The sequence below is a fragment of the Podarcis filfolensis genome, assembly GCF_964270895.1.
Source record: "Podarcis filfolensis genome assembly, chromosome: 1".
In the NCBI taxonomy this organism is placed as follows: Eukaryota; Metazoa; Chordata; class Lepidosauria; order Squamata; family Lacertidae; genus Podarcis; species Podarcis filfolensis.
In genome coordinates, this window is record NC_139604.1 from 113341961 (window position 1) to 113354259 (window position 12299).

The following is a 12299-nucleotide window of genomic DNA, read 5'->3' on the forward strand; positions in this document are numbered from 1 at the left end:
AGCTGGGGTTGGGGGAGACCTCCTGCCCTCCAGCTGAGCAGCAGCCTGGGCCAGCTGCCTTGGCCCTAGCCTGCAAGGCACTGGGGTGAAAGGGCCCTAGCTCCAGCAGTGATGAAAATCTAACATTTTCCACCCCCAACATCTGGTTCTTAGTTTTAGAAGTGTAACAAACACTAGTATTTCAGCAAAGTGTACACTACAAAGAATACATTGTTGATAAATAAACAAATAAACTGATGACACATGTAGTACTTTGTACACAGACAAGTTTATTTTTTGAGGGTAGAACAAATATATTTGAACATATGCACAGTTATGAAATTGTAATAAGCCCTTACTGCTTTTAAAATTTAAATCCACACATAAAACATTTCAGCAAACTTCAATACTTTTTTTTGACAAATGCAAGTTTCAACTTTGTTGCTTTTTGAAGTTGATACAACTCATTCAAGACTTGCCAAATAAAGGGAGACCAAATTAAAGACATGTAAAAAGCATGCATCTTTGTTAACATTTACACAAATACTTGTCAACACTGACAATTAAAAGTAAATAATATAAAATCCCTTAATTTGTGTACAGTATTTAGAAACTGGTGAATGGCAGTATCGACTGTAACAGTAATAAAGCATCCAAGAAAGATTAACACAGCTTAATGTGTGATATATATGTAACCCTGGGGATTGGGATGCTGGAGGAGGAAAAACACATAAATTTTTCTTTCATCAAAATAATTCTAAAGGAGCCTATGTTCCACTGTACACAATAAGTTAGCAAGTTCTAGCCCAGCTAGAATGAAACAATCCCAACATTTTAAAACTACTGTTAATTGTTTGCATATAAACCATATAAATATTACACTTTGGGAAGATGTCTGAATAAAAGCCTTTATTGTATATATTATATTTGCATGAAAAAAAGAAAAAACCTATTATATATCTAATAAGAACCTGTAAATTAATAATTAAAATTAAAATTCTATCATGGTACAAAGTTTGCATATTTAAAAAAAGATATTCTATGGATAGATATGTTTCGATCATAGTTCCCAAAATGTTATATATTAACAACTTCACAAATAGAAAGAGATAACGTACGAAGGAAATATACATTTAAAATATCAGTAGAGTGTTAAAGTTTACAAAACAAGCAGGTTCTTTGTGAAAACCACAAAGATCTTGCTTATTTGATCTACAGTTTAAAAAAAGTTATCTCCTTAAGCAAAGCAAAACCTTGTGCTTCACAATGCAATCCTCTGTCAACAGCTTCCAGCTTACTCAGTACTTCAGATGCACCTTGTTCTATTTTCTTCCCTTTTCCAATATATAGTCACATCCATCAGTTGTACCCACAGTAGCCCCAGCATATGAGAAATTAGTCTCAAGTTTAACACACACCATTAAACACACTTACAGTGCAACCCTAGCCATGCCTACTCAGAAGTAAATCCTACTGAACTCAATGGGGCTTTCTAATAGGTAATTTAGATTAGGATTGCAGACTTCTATAATAGTACTTATATGCTGCTTTTCAGGGCAAAGCCCTCCCAAGGCAGCTTACAAAATATAATTAAGACCGTAAAACAAATGTTCAAGATACAAATAAAGCAATCCAATTACAAAAGCTAAAAACAGCAGTGGTTTAAAGCAGTCAGATGCCCTACTCAGACTGACATAGAAGACTAGTGGAACGCACTTGCTGAATTACCAGAACTCCCATACGCCCCTTTCCTGATGCGACAGAGCATTCATAAAGTTACATGAGCACACCTGATCATTTTGAAAGGCCAACAGCAAAGGGAAAAATTATTCTTATACCCTGATCCTAGAAACTATCCAACCTTGATGATCAAATAGGTCTTCATGCCAAAGCTGCTTTTGTATTCAAAATGGGCAGAGCTGGTTATGGGGAGGAAGCAGCCTGACAATCCCTTTTCCATGTTTCCACAGCATTTTATCGAATTAGGATACCGTATATTGATTTCTTCCTAAATTTAAGGCAGGCATAGTCTATGCATGCTAATCATCTGCCAAGCAGGTGAATCATGGGTCTACCAACTCAGTCCAGGTTCCCATTTCCTCCAGGTTATTGGTGCTAGAGGTGTCCATGTTTTTTTAGTTGCTTCACCTTGGCTTCAGACCTTTACAGTCAAGGTGCCTCTTATCAAGCTAATCTGCTACATAAGGACTACAATCCTGTCACTGGATCAGGGTGTGGGAAGGACCCACACGGATTTCCATGTTACACGTGTACTTTGACTCTACATATGTTTTAATAGGAGATAAGAAGATCGTTCATTTACAGAAAAACCCCACTATTTATCCTACACTGCTTCATTACATTTACCACAATACACTTGGAAATGTGTTGTGGGTTTCAACTGTACATTATACTTAAATACAGATACAATAAATAATACACTATCTCCTAGAACAACACAAATAGCATTTGTTAATAAAGGATATTTGGAGAACTCTGACTAATGTTGTGGTAACTATTAGGGAGTTATATCCAAGTGCTTTCAGAAATAAAGGAGTAACAACGCAAAGGAAAGGAAATAAAATTGTTAAGAAACCCATTCATTTTAGAATAAAGAGGGGGGGAATTATATTCAAGAGTACATACCAAAATTGTGCCTCATGTTACAAATGTAAAAATAAGTTATTTAGAAGTGTCATTATTCTTGGGTGTAACCTTTAAAAATGAAATGTCATAATTTAAGAGACAAGCTCTCTCTCTTATAGTATTAGTTTTCCTTTCAATTCTTTTTTTTCTGATTTACCAAATCTATAAAATCTATAAAACCATTATGGAACACTATTTACCCTGATCTGCTACACAAGCCAAGTAGGTTAACTATAGCACATACTCTGAAGAACGTACCAGTACAAAACTCTGGAGTTGCTAGGAGCATAAGACAAGCCAATGGTCCAAAGACGTGCCTTTCGGATCAGGCCAATGGCCCATCTAGTCCAAAGTCCTGTTCCTAGTGGCCAACCAAATGCCTCTGGGAAGCCTGCAAGCTGGACACAAGAACAGCAGCACTCTGCCCACCTTCAGTTCCCAGCAACTGGCATTCATATTGCCTCTGACAGTGGAGGCAGCATGGTTAGTAGTCACTGATACAGCATTCTATTCCATGGATTTGTCTAACCTGCTCTTAAAGCCATCCAAATTAATTACAGTCAAAATGATGTTTGTGATAGTATCTCAGGAACATACTTATCTCTTATGCTGGTCGTTGGTTAGGGGATATCACTCCCCCCCCCCCAGCAGTTAGCATTTCCATTGTCACTGCAAGTGTTTTGAGGAAGGGGATTGTACAAGCATCATAAGCATCTAAAGGTGTGCTTATAACATCACTGGAAATGTGAAAAATCAATCTCCCAATTATTTTGGGAGAACTTGTACTGATTTATTTTTTTTAATGTGCTGGATATATCCCCTTCCATTGTGCAAAGCAAACTTTCTTCCACCACAAAAATAAATATGCTGCAAGCAGTTGCAGCTCTCTCGAGACATGGCTTTTTCATCCTTCCCATTCATTCTACCACTTTAAAATGGCTGAGGCTTCCTCAAGAGATTTCTAAGTGCTCCACCCTGTTTACGCCACCACCCTCACTGTTCCGAAGAGTCTCCCAATCCCATGGAGAAGGTTTGGCCAAACATGCAGTGTCACCCATAGAGGGATGCAGGACAGATGACACGGAATGTGCTATTGGGCTAGTCTGAAGAGGAGTGGCAGTTGTAAGAAGAATTTATATAAATATAAAATATAAAACTGGAGAGACCAATCAATCAAAAAGATTTCTTGGCTTTAAAAACAAAAGCACTTTTAAAGCACTAATTATTCCTAACCTTCTAGAAATATCCCAATGAACATTTAACGTACTTTTTATCCATCTATACATCTTTCAGTTCATGCCTTTTGCATAAGCCTAAAACAGCATATAAGATCTGGCTATGCTGTTTCTAAATATTTGTCATAATTAAGAACTTTATTTAGAAATGTTAGGGACTAATTAGTGCATATCTTTAACATCTAGCAAACAATATGCTTACATTTATTATATTTTGACAATAGAAAAGGACAGAAAATTCTCAGCAAGTTGAACAAACATGCTTAAAATGGAGCTAACTGGATTACAAATAAGGGTGTCGGAATTGTATTATGTCACCTAACACATCAACCTTTTGTGGCAAACTCTTCTATATTAGTGCCACAATTGACTAGAAAGGGGGTGTTTCCAACTCAGTTTAAATAATCTCTAGTAGCAAGACTGGAAAAAAGCCTTGCCTTAGATCCTGGAGATCTACTACTGCCATTCAGACTGTACTGGGCTGGATGGACTAAGTCAATAAAAAAGGAGATGGAAGTAAATAAAGCCTATTGTTTTGATTTTAGTTCAACTGAATTAAACATTCAATTGACTATGCAGGATTATGGATAACACAATCCTATGTATATTTACTCAGCAATGAATCCCACAGAGTTCAAGGGAGCTTACTCCCAGTTAACCATGTAAAGGATTTTAGCATAAAAACATTAACTAGTGAAGGACACAAAACCAATTAAGGGGAACAAGCTTTGCACACAGATAACTATCATAACAATTCTGTTTCATGCCACAAATCAACATTATCTTCTCTTTTGTAGCAATATACAGTAAGCCTTAAGATAAACACATAGAAAATTATATATTTAGCCATACCAGTATCTGTGTGTTTACATTGCTTACTCTAGTAGAAAAGAAACCCTGATTAGTTATATAAAATTTGGGGTTTACATTTTATCCTTGTTTGGTTTATCAGGTAGGATCCAGATTTGCCCAGAACAGAATTCTCCCAAAGGCAGATGGAAAATTTCATTTATTTCCCCTTTTCCTTGCAACGCCCCCGCCCTGCCTGGTTCCTCAAAATCACATCTTCCCTGCTTCCTCCATGTAATAGTGTATATGGATTGTTTTTATGTATACCTGATACAAATATTTTCTCTGTAAATATATTATAACATTTTTTCTTGAAATGAAAACAAAGAAAAACAAAGTTTTCTAGCTTCACTGGAGGAGTTTACTAAAATAATATTGCACCAACCTTACTGGTGTCCTGGAGAATCAATTAAGAAATTAGTCGGAGAAGGGAGTCATCCACAGCCCTGCCCCCACTTCTGTTGCACTGCGGACAGGAAACAATATCCATTTGCCTGAAAGACTGAACACTAAACAGGATCAAGCCATAAGAAATTATTTGCTTCATGCTTTTAGTATTTTTTTTTCTATCAACTTAAAGTAATAACATTTTATTAAACTAATTAATTGTCCGATGCAAGTAACAATACCATAAAAGCATTTATGGCAACACAACTGCATCTGTACCACTTAATCTCTAATCACTATTATTATACTACTTTCTCTACTTAGCATATTATACCTATTTCAAAATGTAACCAATAAAATTATATAGTGTACACATTCAAAATTTTGAAAACATATCTGTTTGAACAAAAACATAATGAAAGTTGTGCTCTGCACCCACTTATGCTTTTATCAGATAAAATCCGCTCCCAAGAGTACAAAAATGTTCACGATCTTTCTTGATAGCTGCCTGTGCAAGAGAACAATGGAAATACAAACTCCCCTTTTTCCTGAGAAATTAAATCATTATTTTACTCTGCACATTTTATGAAGTCCTACCAAATATCAATGAAACTATTCTAATATAAAACACCATTTATTTGGATTTCTCCAAAAGGGACTAGATTTTTTTTAAATAATTACTTTAAACTATATATAAATTTAAACTAGGGCTCATCGCATTGCAATTTAATCTGCTGAGCCACTAGGACTTCATTTTAAAAGTACGCATTTTAATCAATCTTAAAAGTGAAATGGAAAATCAAAAGAAGTATAGCAAAACATTTCTGTTTAATTTACTGAACACTAAAACAGCTTTCATCTATTAATTGGTGCTTTTTGCATAATCATGACGCCTTGATTTATTACGGAGAAAATGTTCCATTGTATAGGTCAATACAATGGGGGGCGTGGGGAGGGAAGGTCATATTCTCAAAGATTCAGCAAGTGAATCCAAACTAAATGCTGGCATAGTACTGAACAGCTTAACTTAAACTACTACTTTAAGTTATTTGTGCTATCATCACATAAAACTTTAAAATATAAAGATCCGGATAATGTAAACAATAGTTTTCATATTTTCCATCAGCGTAGAAACTCTGTGGCAATTTATCTCAAAGGATTCAATTAAGAGCACAATCCTATGCATATTTACTCAGAATTAGGCCCCAATGAATTCAATGGGGCTTACTTCCAAGTAAGTATGCAAAAGACTACAGCCTAAGTAATTCATATAAATAAACTGTGAGAACTTATCAGACTCAAAGATGGGCCACTTCTTTAGCACCAGGGCCATACTGGAAACTTGTAAGTCTTCCAGCTTATCTGCCTTAAAAAATGAAAAAAAGAAAGAAAGAAAAGCAGTACAAGCTTCTGTCCCGTCCATGTTTGAATATATAGACTGCAGGCATAATTTAAGTTCCTAAACACAGTGTGGAAGCCAAGGCACATCTGGTGAACAAGCTGTGTTAATTCTGTGCTGTATGGATCTTGGAATTAACAACTCCAAATGTGAACAAACTCAGATTAGGATGTCAAATGATTAAGTCACTTAAGCCACCTCAAGGGACAAAATAATTATGGTTGCAATTATATGATCTTTGCTAGTCAGTTAAGCTTCATTGAACTCAGCAGCTTGTGCTTTTAAGTAAGCATGCATTAACAAACATGCAAAAGATCACACTGCTCATCTGTTGCTAAATTACAAGCCTTTTAGTTTCTATCACTAGATCTGCAAGGCTACTTTTACAACAAGAGCTAGAATCTTAACTTTTCCGTAAATGACAACTTGATTGCAAGAATGCTGACAAGAATCTAGAAAGCCACACAAAAAATACCTCTTGGACCATTATCTCATTCCTGATGCAAGTGCTACCAATTACACTACAGCAACACAGAAAAATATACTCTTTTCAAGAAAGTTTTCCACAAATTTCCATAGGTAAGCCTGCATTAGGTTTCTCAAAACACTGATAATAGATGCAACTTTGTAAACAAGCCATATATATATATATATATATATATATATATATATATATATAATTTTTGCATAGGATTTCGATCTAGTTTATTTTACAATGCAGCAAGGTGTTTTTACAAACGACCAGATGTTCTCTGATCATGCAAATAAACTGCCCCAAAGAATTCACAATGGGACTACTCAATAACTTTTTGCAAGACTGGAGCACAGGTGCTGTAGAAGTGCTCTGCATATGTTGAGAAATTATGCTTCACAATTAAAAATGTTACCATTTTAAATGCATCAGTAAGTCACATTTATGATTCCAAATATATTACAGCTACGGTAGGAAATCTTACCGTATTACAAACACAGTGTACAAATGTGAAGCACAGTGTTTGATAGAATATCCCTTTAGTTTTCCCAGTGCATATATGGTTTAAAGTCAAAACATGCCCCAACATGAGAGGAGGCAAAATCTGAAGAGTATTGCGTATAGGTATGGAAATCATGGCAAGAAAACAAAAGCTTAATATTGCAAAGCAGAATGATGTAATAAGTTCATAATTCTCACTGAAGTTACTAGAGCATCTCCAAGTTACACAGCATCTCCAAAAGGCATTTTTCACTTTGTTCAGCTACTCACCAAATGCAATTATAGGTGTACCAAATCATGCGTAAGCATTACGTATCATTAAAACCTCTAATATTATGCTACAACTAGATAGCACACTGTCAGATATATCACAGCATGCTTAATTTTTGGACCCACACATGATAGCAGGAATATAGAATTTGCAATTAAGAGAAAATCATTTTTATATTTAGCAACGAGGCATAAATATATAAGATAAACCTATTTGTTCAGAAAATCTTGACATGTTTTTAGCACTGAATGCTAAGAAAACAGTAAGTTCCTTTTATAAGTACTGTATTAGAAGCTATTAAAAAAACCCAAAAGTCGTTCAAAATAGAAAATAGGAAATGGCCAAAATCTACAGAAGAAGTAATCACAAAGTTCTGCATACTAGTTGCCGAGCCCTGAAGAGCAAAAATGTTGCCTGTGTATTGTGCAAGGATTTGTGCATCCATTTCACATGCTGAAAATTATCTTTGGATGTGACTTGATTTTCCTTATGCAGGAAACCTGCATAAGGACAAAAGCTGCTGCATATGGGGAAGCCACTATTTTTGATCCTGGCCATTATGTTTCAAGACTCTTAAAATCATACTGTCATCTTTCTAATATACAGAAATTTCCAAAGAAAACCAGCCTTAATTAAGATGTCTGCATGAATCCTGGACAGTCACTGCTAGTAAATGGAGTTCTGAGAGCTTATGAAACTATATTTCCTTAACTAGCAATGAGAAAGCCCATTTTGCATGTCCAGTTATCTCAAAGGACTACAAGGGCCGGATTCAGCTAACCCAGTGTGCTTGTGGAAGCCAGTTCTGGGACTCCCAGTAGCACAATTGGGCTTCCCCCCTTCTCCTCCCCCCATGTGCCCTGCCCGCTCCTCCCACAAATGTGGAGAGTTGGGAGAACCCCCAGAACAGCACATGGGGGGGGGGGGGAGAGAGAGGGGAGATGGTTCTGTCTGGCAAGCAAAAATTATTGTGCTGGTGGAAAATGTTTTATTAGTATGATGTTGAACTCCACCCCAAGTTTTGTTCATTAATAGCTTCAACAACTTCAATGCTGGTTATAACCACAGAAGTATTTTAAAATGTCCTATTTCAGACTAGGACTGAAACAAAAGATTAGAAAATAAAATGTGTGCCTTTAAGTTATGGGCAGAATCCAACAAGTGATCTTGTGCTTACGGAAGGATTTTTGATCCCGCAGAGGCATTTGCTAACAGAAGAGATGAGATTCAATTCTTACTGAGTTCCCCATCTCAGTCTCCAGTGCCCACCCCAAGAATCTGCACCAGAGAGTTGGGGGACACTCCAGAATAGAGTTAATGAATGCCTCCCCTATTTTAGTGAACACCTCCACTGGATCAGAAGTCCTTCCATCAGTAAAAGGGTATCAGTTGGATTTTCCATACACATATAAACACTCTTTTTAAAGGAATGCATATGCCAGCAAATTCTTCATCGGAGCAAATCTCTGTTTTTCAGTCAGAGAATTGGAAGATGCTCTCTGGATTATTGCTGTCTGCAGGAATTGCTGGCTGCAGGGTCTTTGTAGGAGTAGTTTTACCATGCGAATGAGAAGAAGAAGAATGAGAACTTTCACTGGAACTGCTTCGAGTCTCGGTACTTGTACTTGTTTTTTTCATCTTCCTTCTTTTTGCAAGAGGTGCCTTGTCAACATTCTGTAGGCAAAATCCTTCCCTCTTATATTTGTTAAAGGCCTATTTTAAAAGATAAATGCATTTGTGTATATTCAAACTGAAACCAGTTTTTATAGTTGCTTAAATATGAAAGTATTAAGAATATTTCCCCTAAAGAATTGCATTACGGACTTCAAAATATTTTTAGCAAAAAGACTTGATTAAATATCCAACAATTAATATACCATTTAATATTGTTGTAGGCTACAATCCTAGCTTCTAATGTAAATTTACCTATTGTTGCTGGCAGTTTCACAAATGGTAGGTATCCTAAAAGCAGAAAGAGAGGTAGGCTTCCATACTACAAGCAACAAGCCTAATTCATTCCACCATTTCTTCCGGAAATACTTATTAGTGTCAGGGGCTGTGCCAAGAGGTCCTAGGCAAACTACATTCTGATGGACTCACACCTTTACGTGTCAGACCTAGACCCAGTGCAAATGCAGCTTTAAAGGTTGGGGCAGAGTAAGCATCAGTGATGCTGGAACCTCAGCAGCTATCAAACACAATGTGGTGACACTAAGGCCTTCTGACACCCATTTGAGGGGCTTAGTCCATATCTTGGCTAAATATGAGGCCTGGAGTCAGTTGTAGATTTGGTGACAGAAATGGCTACTGGGGCATAAGAGTTGACAACTTATTAGCTTTGTGGGAGTTGCACAGGGTTTGGGGGAAGGGTACCATCTTTCTCAAATAATAGTAAGGAATGGAAGAGAATTTGGTTTAGGTTTTAAAAATTAGTTTAAGAAGTACTTTTGAGGAAAAGAACTATAGAAGGTTGGATTTAGAAAGTGCTCTTTTCAGCGTACTTTTATCCTTCGTTAATGCAGATTCTGAATCTCAAAAGATGGGTGTCATAATGTTTGAATTATTATAATCTTTATAATACTTGTATATTCTATTCTCTTAGCATCTCAAGGCAGCTGCCTACCAGCTCCATCTCGGATGCTGACTGAGAACCTACCTGCCTGCAGACTGTCTCACCAGAGTAGTACATGCTCTGGTTATCTCCTGCTTGCATTACTGCAATGCACTCTATGTGGGGCTACCTTTGAAGGTGACTTGGAAACTACAACTAATCCAAAATGTGGCAGCTAGACTGGTGACCGAGAGTGGCTGCCGAGACCATATAACACCATTCCTAAAGGATCTTCACAGGCTGCCAGTATGTTTCCAAGCACAATTCAAAGTGTTGGTACTGACTTTTAAAGCTCTAAATGGCCTTGGCCCAATATAGCTGAAGGAGTGTCTCCACCTCCATCATTCAGAATGGACACTGAGGTTCTCTTCTGAGAGTCTTCTGGTGATTCCCTCACTGTAAGAAGTAAAGTTACAGGGAACCAGGCAGAGGGCCTTCTCAGCAGTGGCGCCCTCCCTATGGAACACCCTCCCATCAAATGTCAGGGAGATAAAGAATTACACAACTTTTAGAAAACATCTTAAGGCGAAGTTTTTATGTCTGACATTTTATTATTTTTTATATTTTTGCTAGAAGCTACCTAGAGTGGCTGGGGAAACACAGCCAGATGGGCGGGGTACAAACAACAAAATGTATTAAATTTTTTTTTACATTTAGTTTGATATATAAATGCAGCCCTGGCTTTAGCCAGAAGAGCAAGTGAGCAGGAAGGATTTTGTAAGGGAGATCATTACCTTCGGGGCAGACAACTATTGGCGGAACCAGAAACAGGACCTGATGTCTCAAAGGTTTTTTCAACAGTAGTTTGAGTGTTAACTCTTCCAATTTACCCCTCCCCCCACACTATTCTCCCAGTTTTACATCATGATCCACATGTTCAAGAACCCCACTGGGACTAACAGAGAAAGCAGGGGTCAAGGTGAAGAATCCTCAGTTTGAGATAAAGCTGTAGACATTTCTGAATGTATATGGAACTAAAGTGCATCCCACTTTAAATGATAGGCTGACAAAAGAAGCACATGGTTTAATGTTTAGAAAGTAAGACTATATGAGCTTACATTAAAGGTTGCTTTGACATAAGAGTGTCCAGCAGCTCCTGAAGATCCTAAATTGTCTGGAGTCATTAACGGGTTGGATGACAGTTGGCTACCATCTTGAAGCCATTCATTGTATCTCAAACTGGTCATTTTTATTCTCTTATTTGGATCCACTGTAAGAAGTCCTAATAGGAATTTATTAGACATTCTTAAATCAATGAACCACAGTTTATAAATTAATATTAAATAAGGAATACCAAACCCATAAACAAAAATGAACTGCTTCGACAATCCAGCGTGTAACGTTAAATTTAGATTTTAGAATCATACAAATCAATCTTGAATATACTCTGAGCATCATTATTAAATAAATAGTTTATAACAGTATTTATTGAGTATTTGTAGAAATTGCATGGAATCATTTCATAACATCTAGGAAATAAGATTAAATTATCACGACAGCAGCTATCCTGAAGTGTATGAACTCCAGACTTTATTTAACAGGGTGTATAAAAGTAAATGATTAAAACGTATCAGATTTTTAGTTAAAAAAAACTGCAAATACCATGTTTCCCTTACATATAACTTGTTAATATTAGAAAAGGATATAAGCATGTTAGCTCGAGTCAATATCTAACCTAAATCAACCCCCCGCCAGAAACAATGAGTTCAACAAACCTATGTAACAAATAACAAATTTGATCATTTCTCAGATATGAATGTTTATACTCTAGCTACTAGCTCTAGGCATTTTATTTTCACCTGATGAAAACAAACTGCTCGAGTCTTCCCAGTAACTATCAAACCTTGCTTCAATCAGTCAGCTACATCTGCTGAAATTCCTTCACCCACAGCATGTATCCTTAACCTTTTCAGATATGGGACCCACTTATAACCCATTTGGGTACCCAT

The 12299-nt window shown here is 36.7% G+C and overlaps 1 protein-coding gene across 1 annotated transcript in view; it reads right to left on the reverse strand.

The window, feature by feature from the left end:
- Positions 1 to 249: 249 nt before the first annotated feature.
- RPS6KA5 (ribosomal protein S6 kinase A5) overlaps positions 250 to 12299 on the reverse strand; it is a 38303-nt gene continuing 26253 nt past the window's right edge. Inside the window, exons 16-17 of the mRNA XM_083612910.1 lie at positions 11409 to 11572; positions 250 to 9452 (exon numbers count right to left, since the gene is read on the reverse strand). Coding sequence (XP_083469036.1) covers positions 9213 to 9452; positions 11409 to 11572 — 404 coding nt within the window. The 3' untranslated portion in view covers positions 250 to 9212. The remainder of the gene's footprint in view (positions 9453 to 11408; positions 11573 to 12299) is intronic.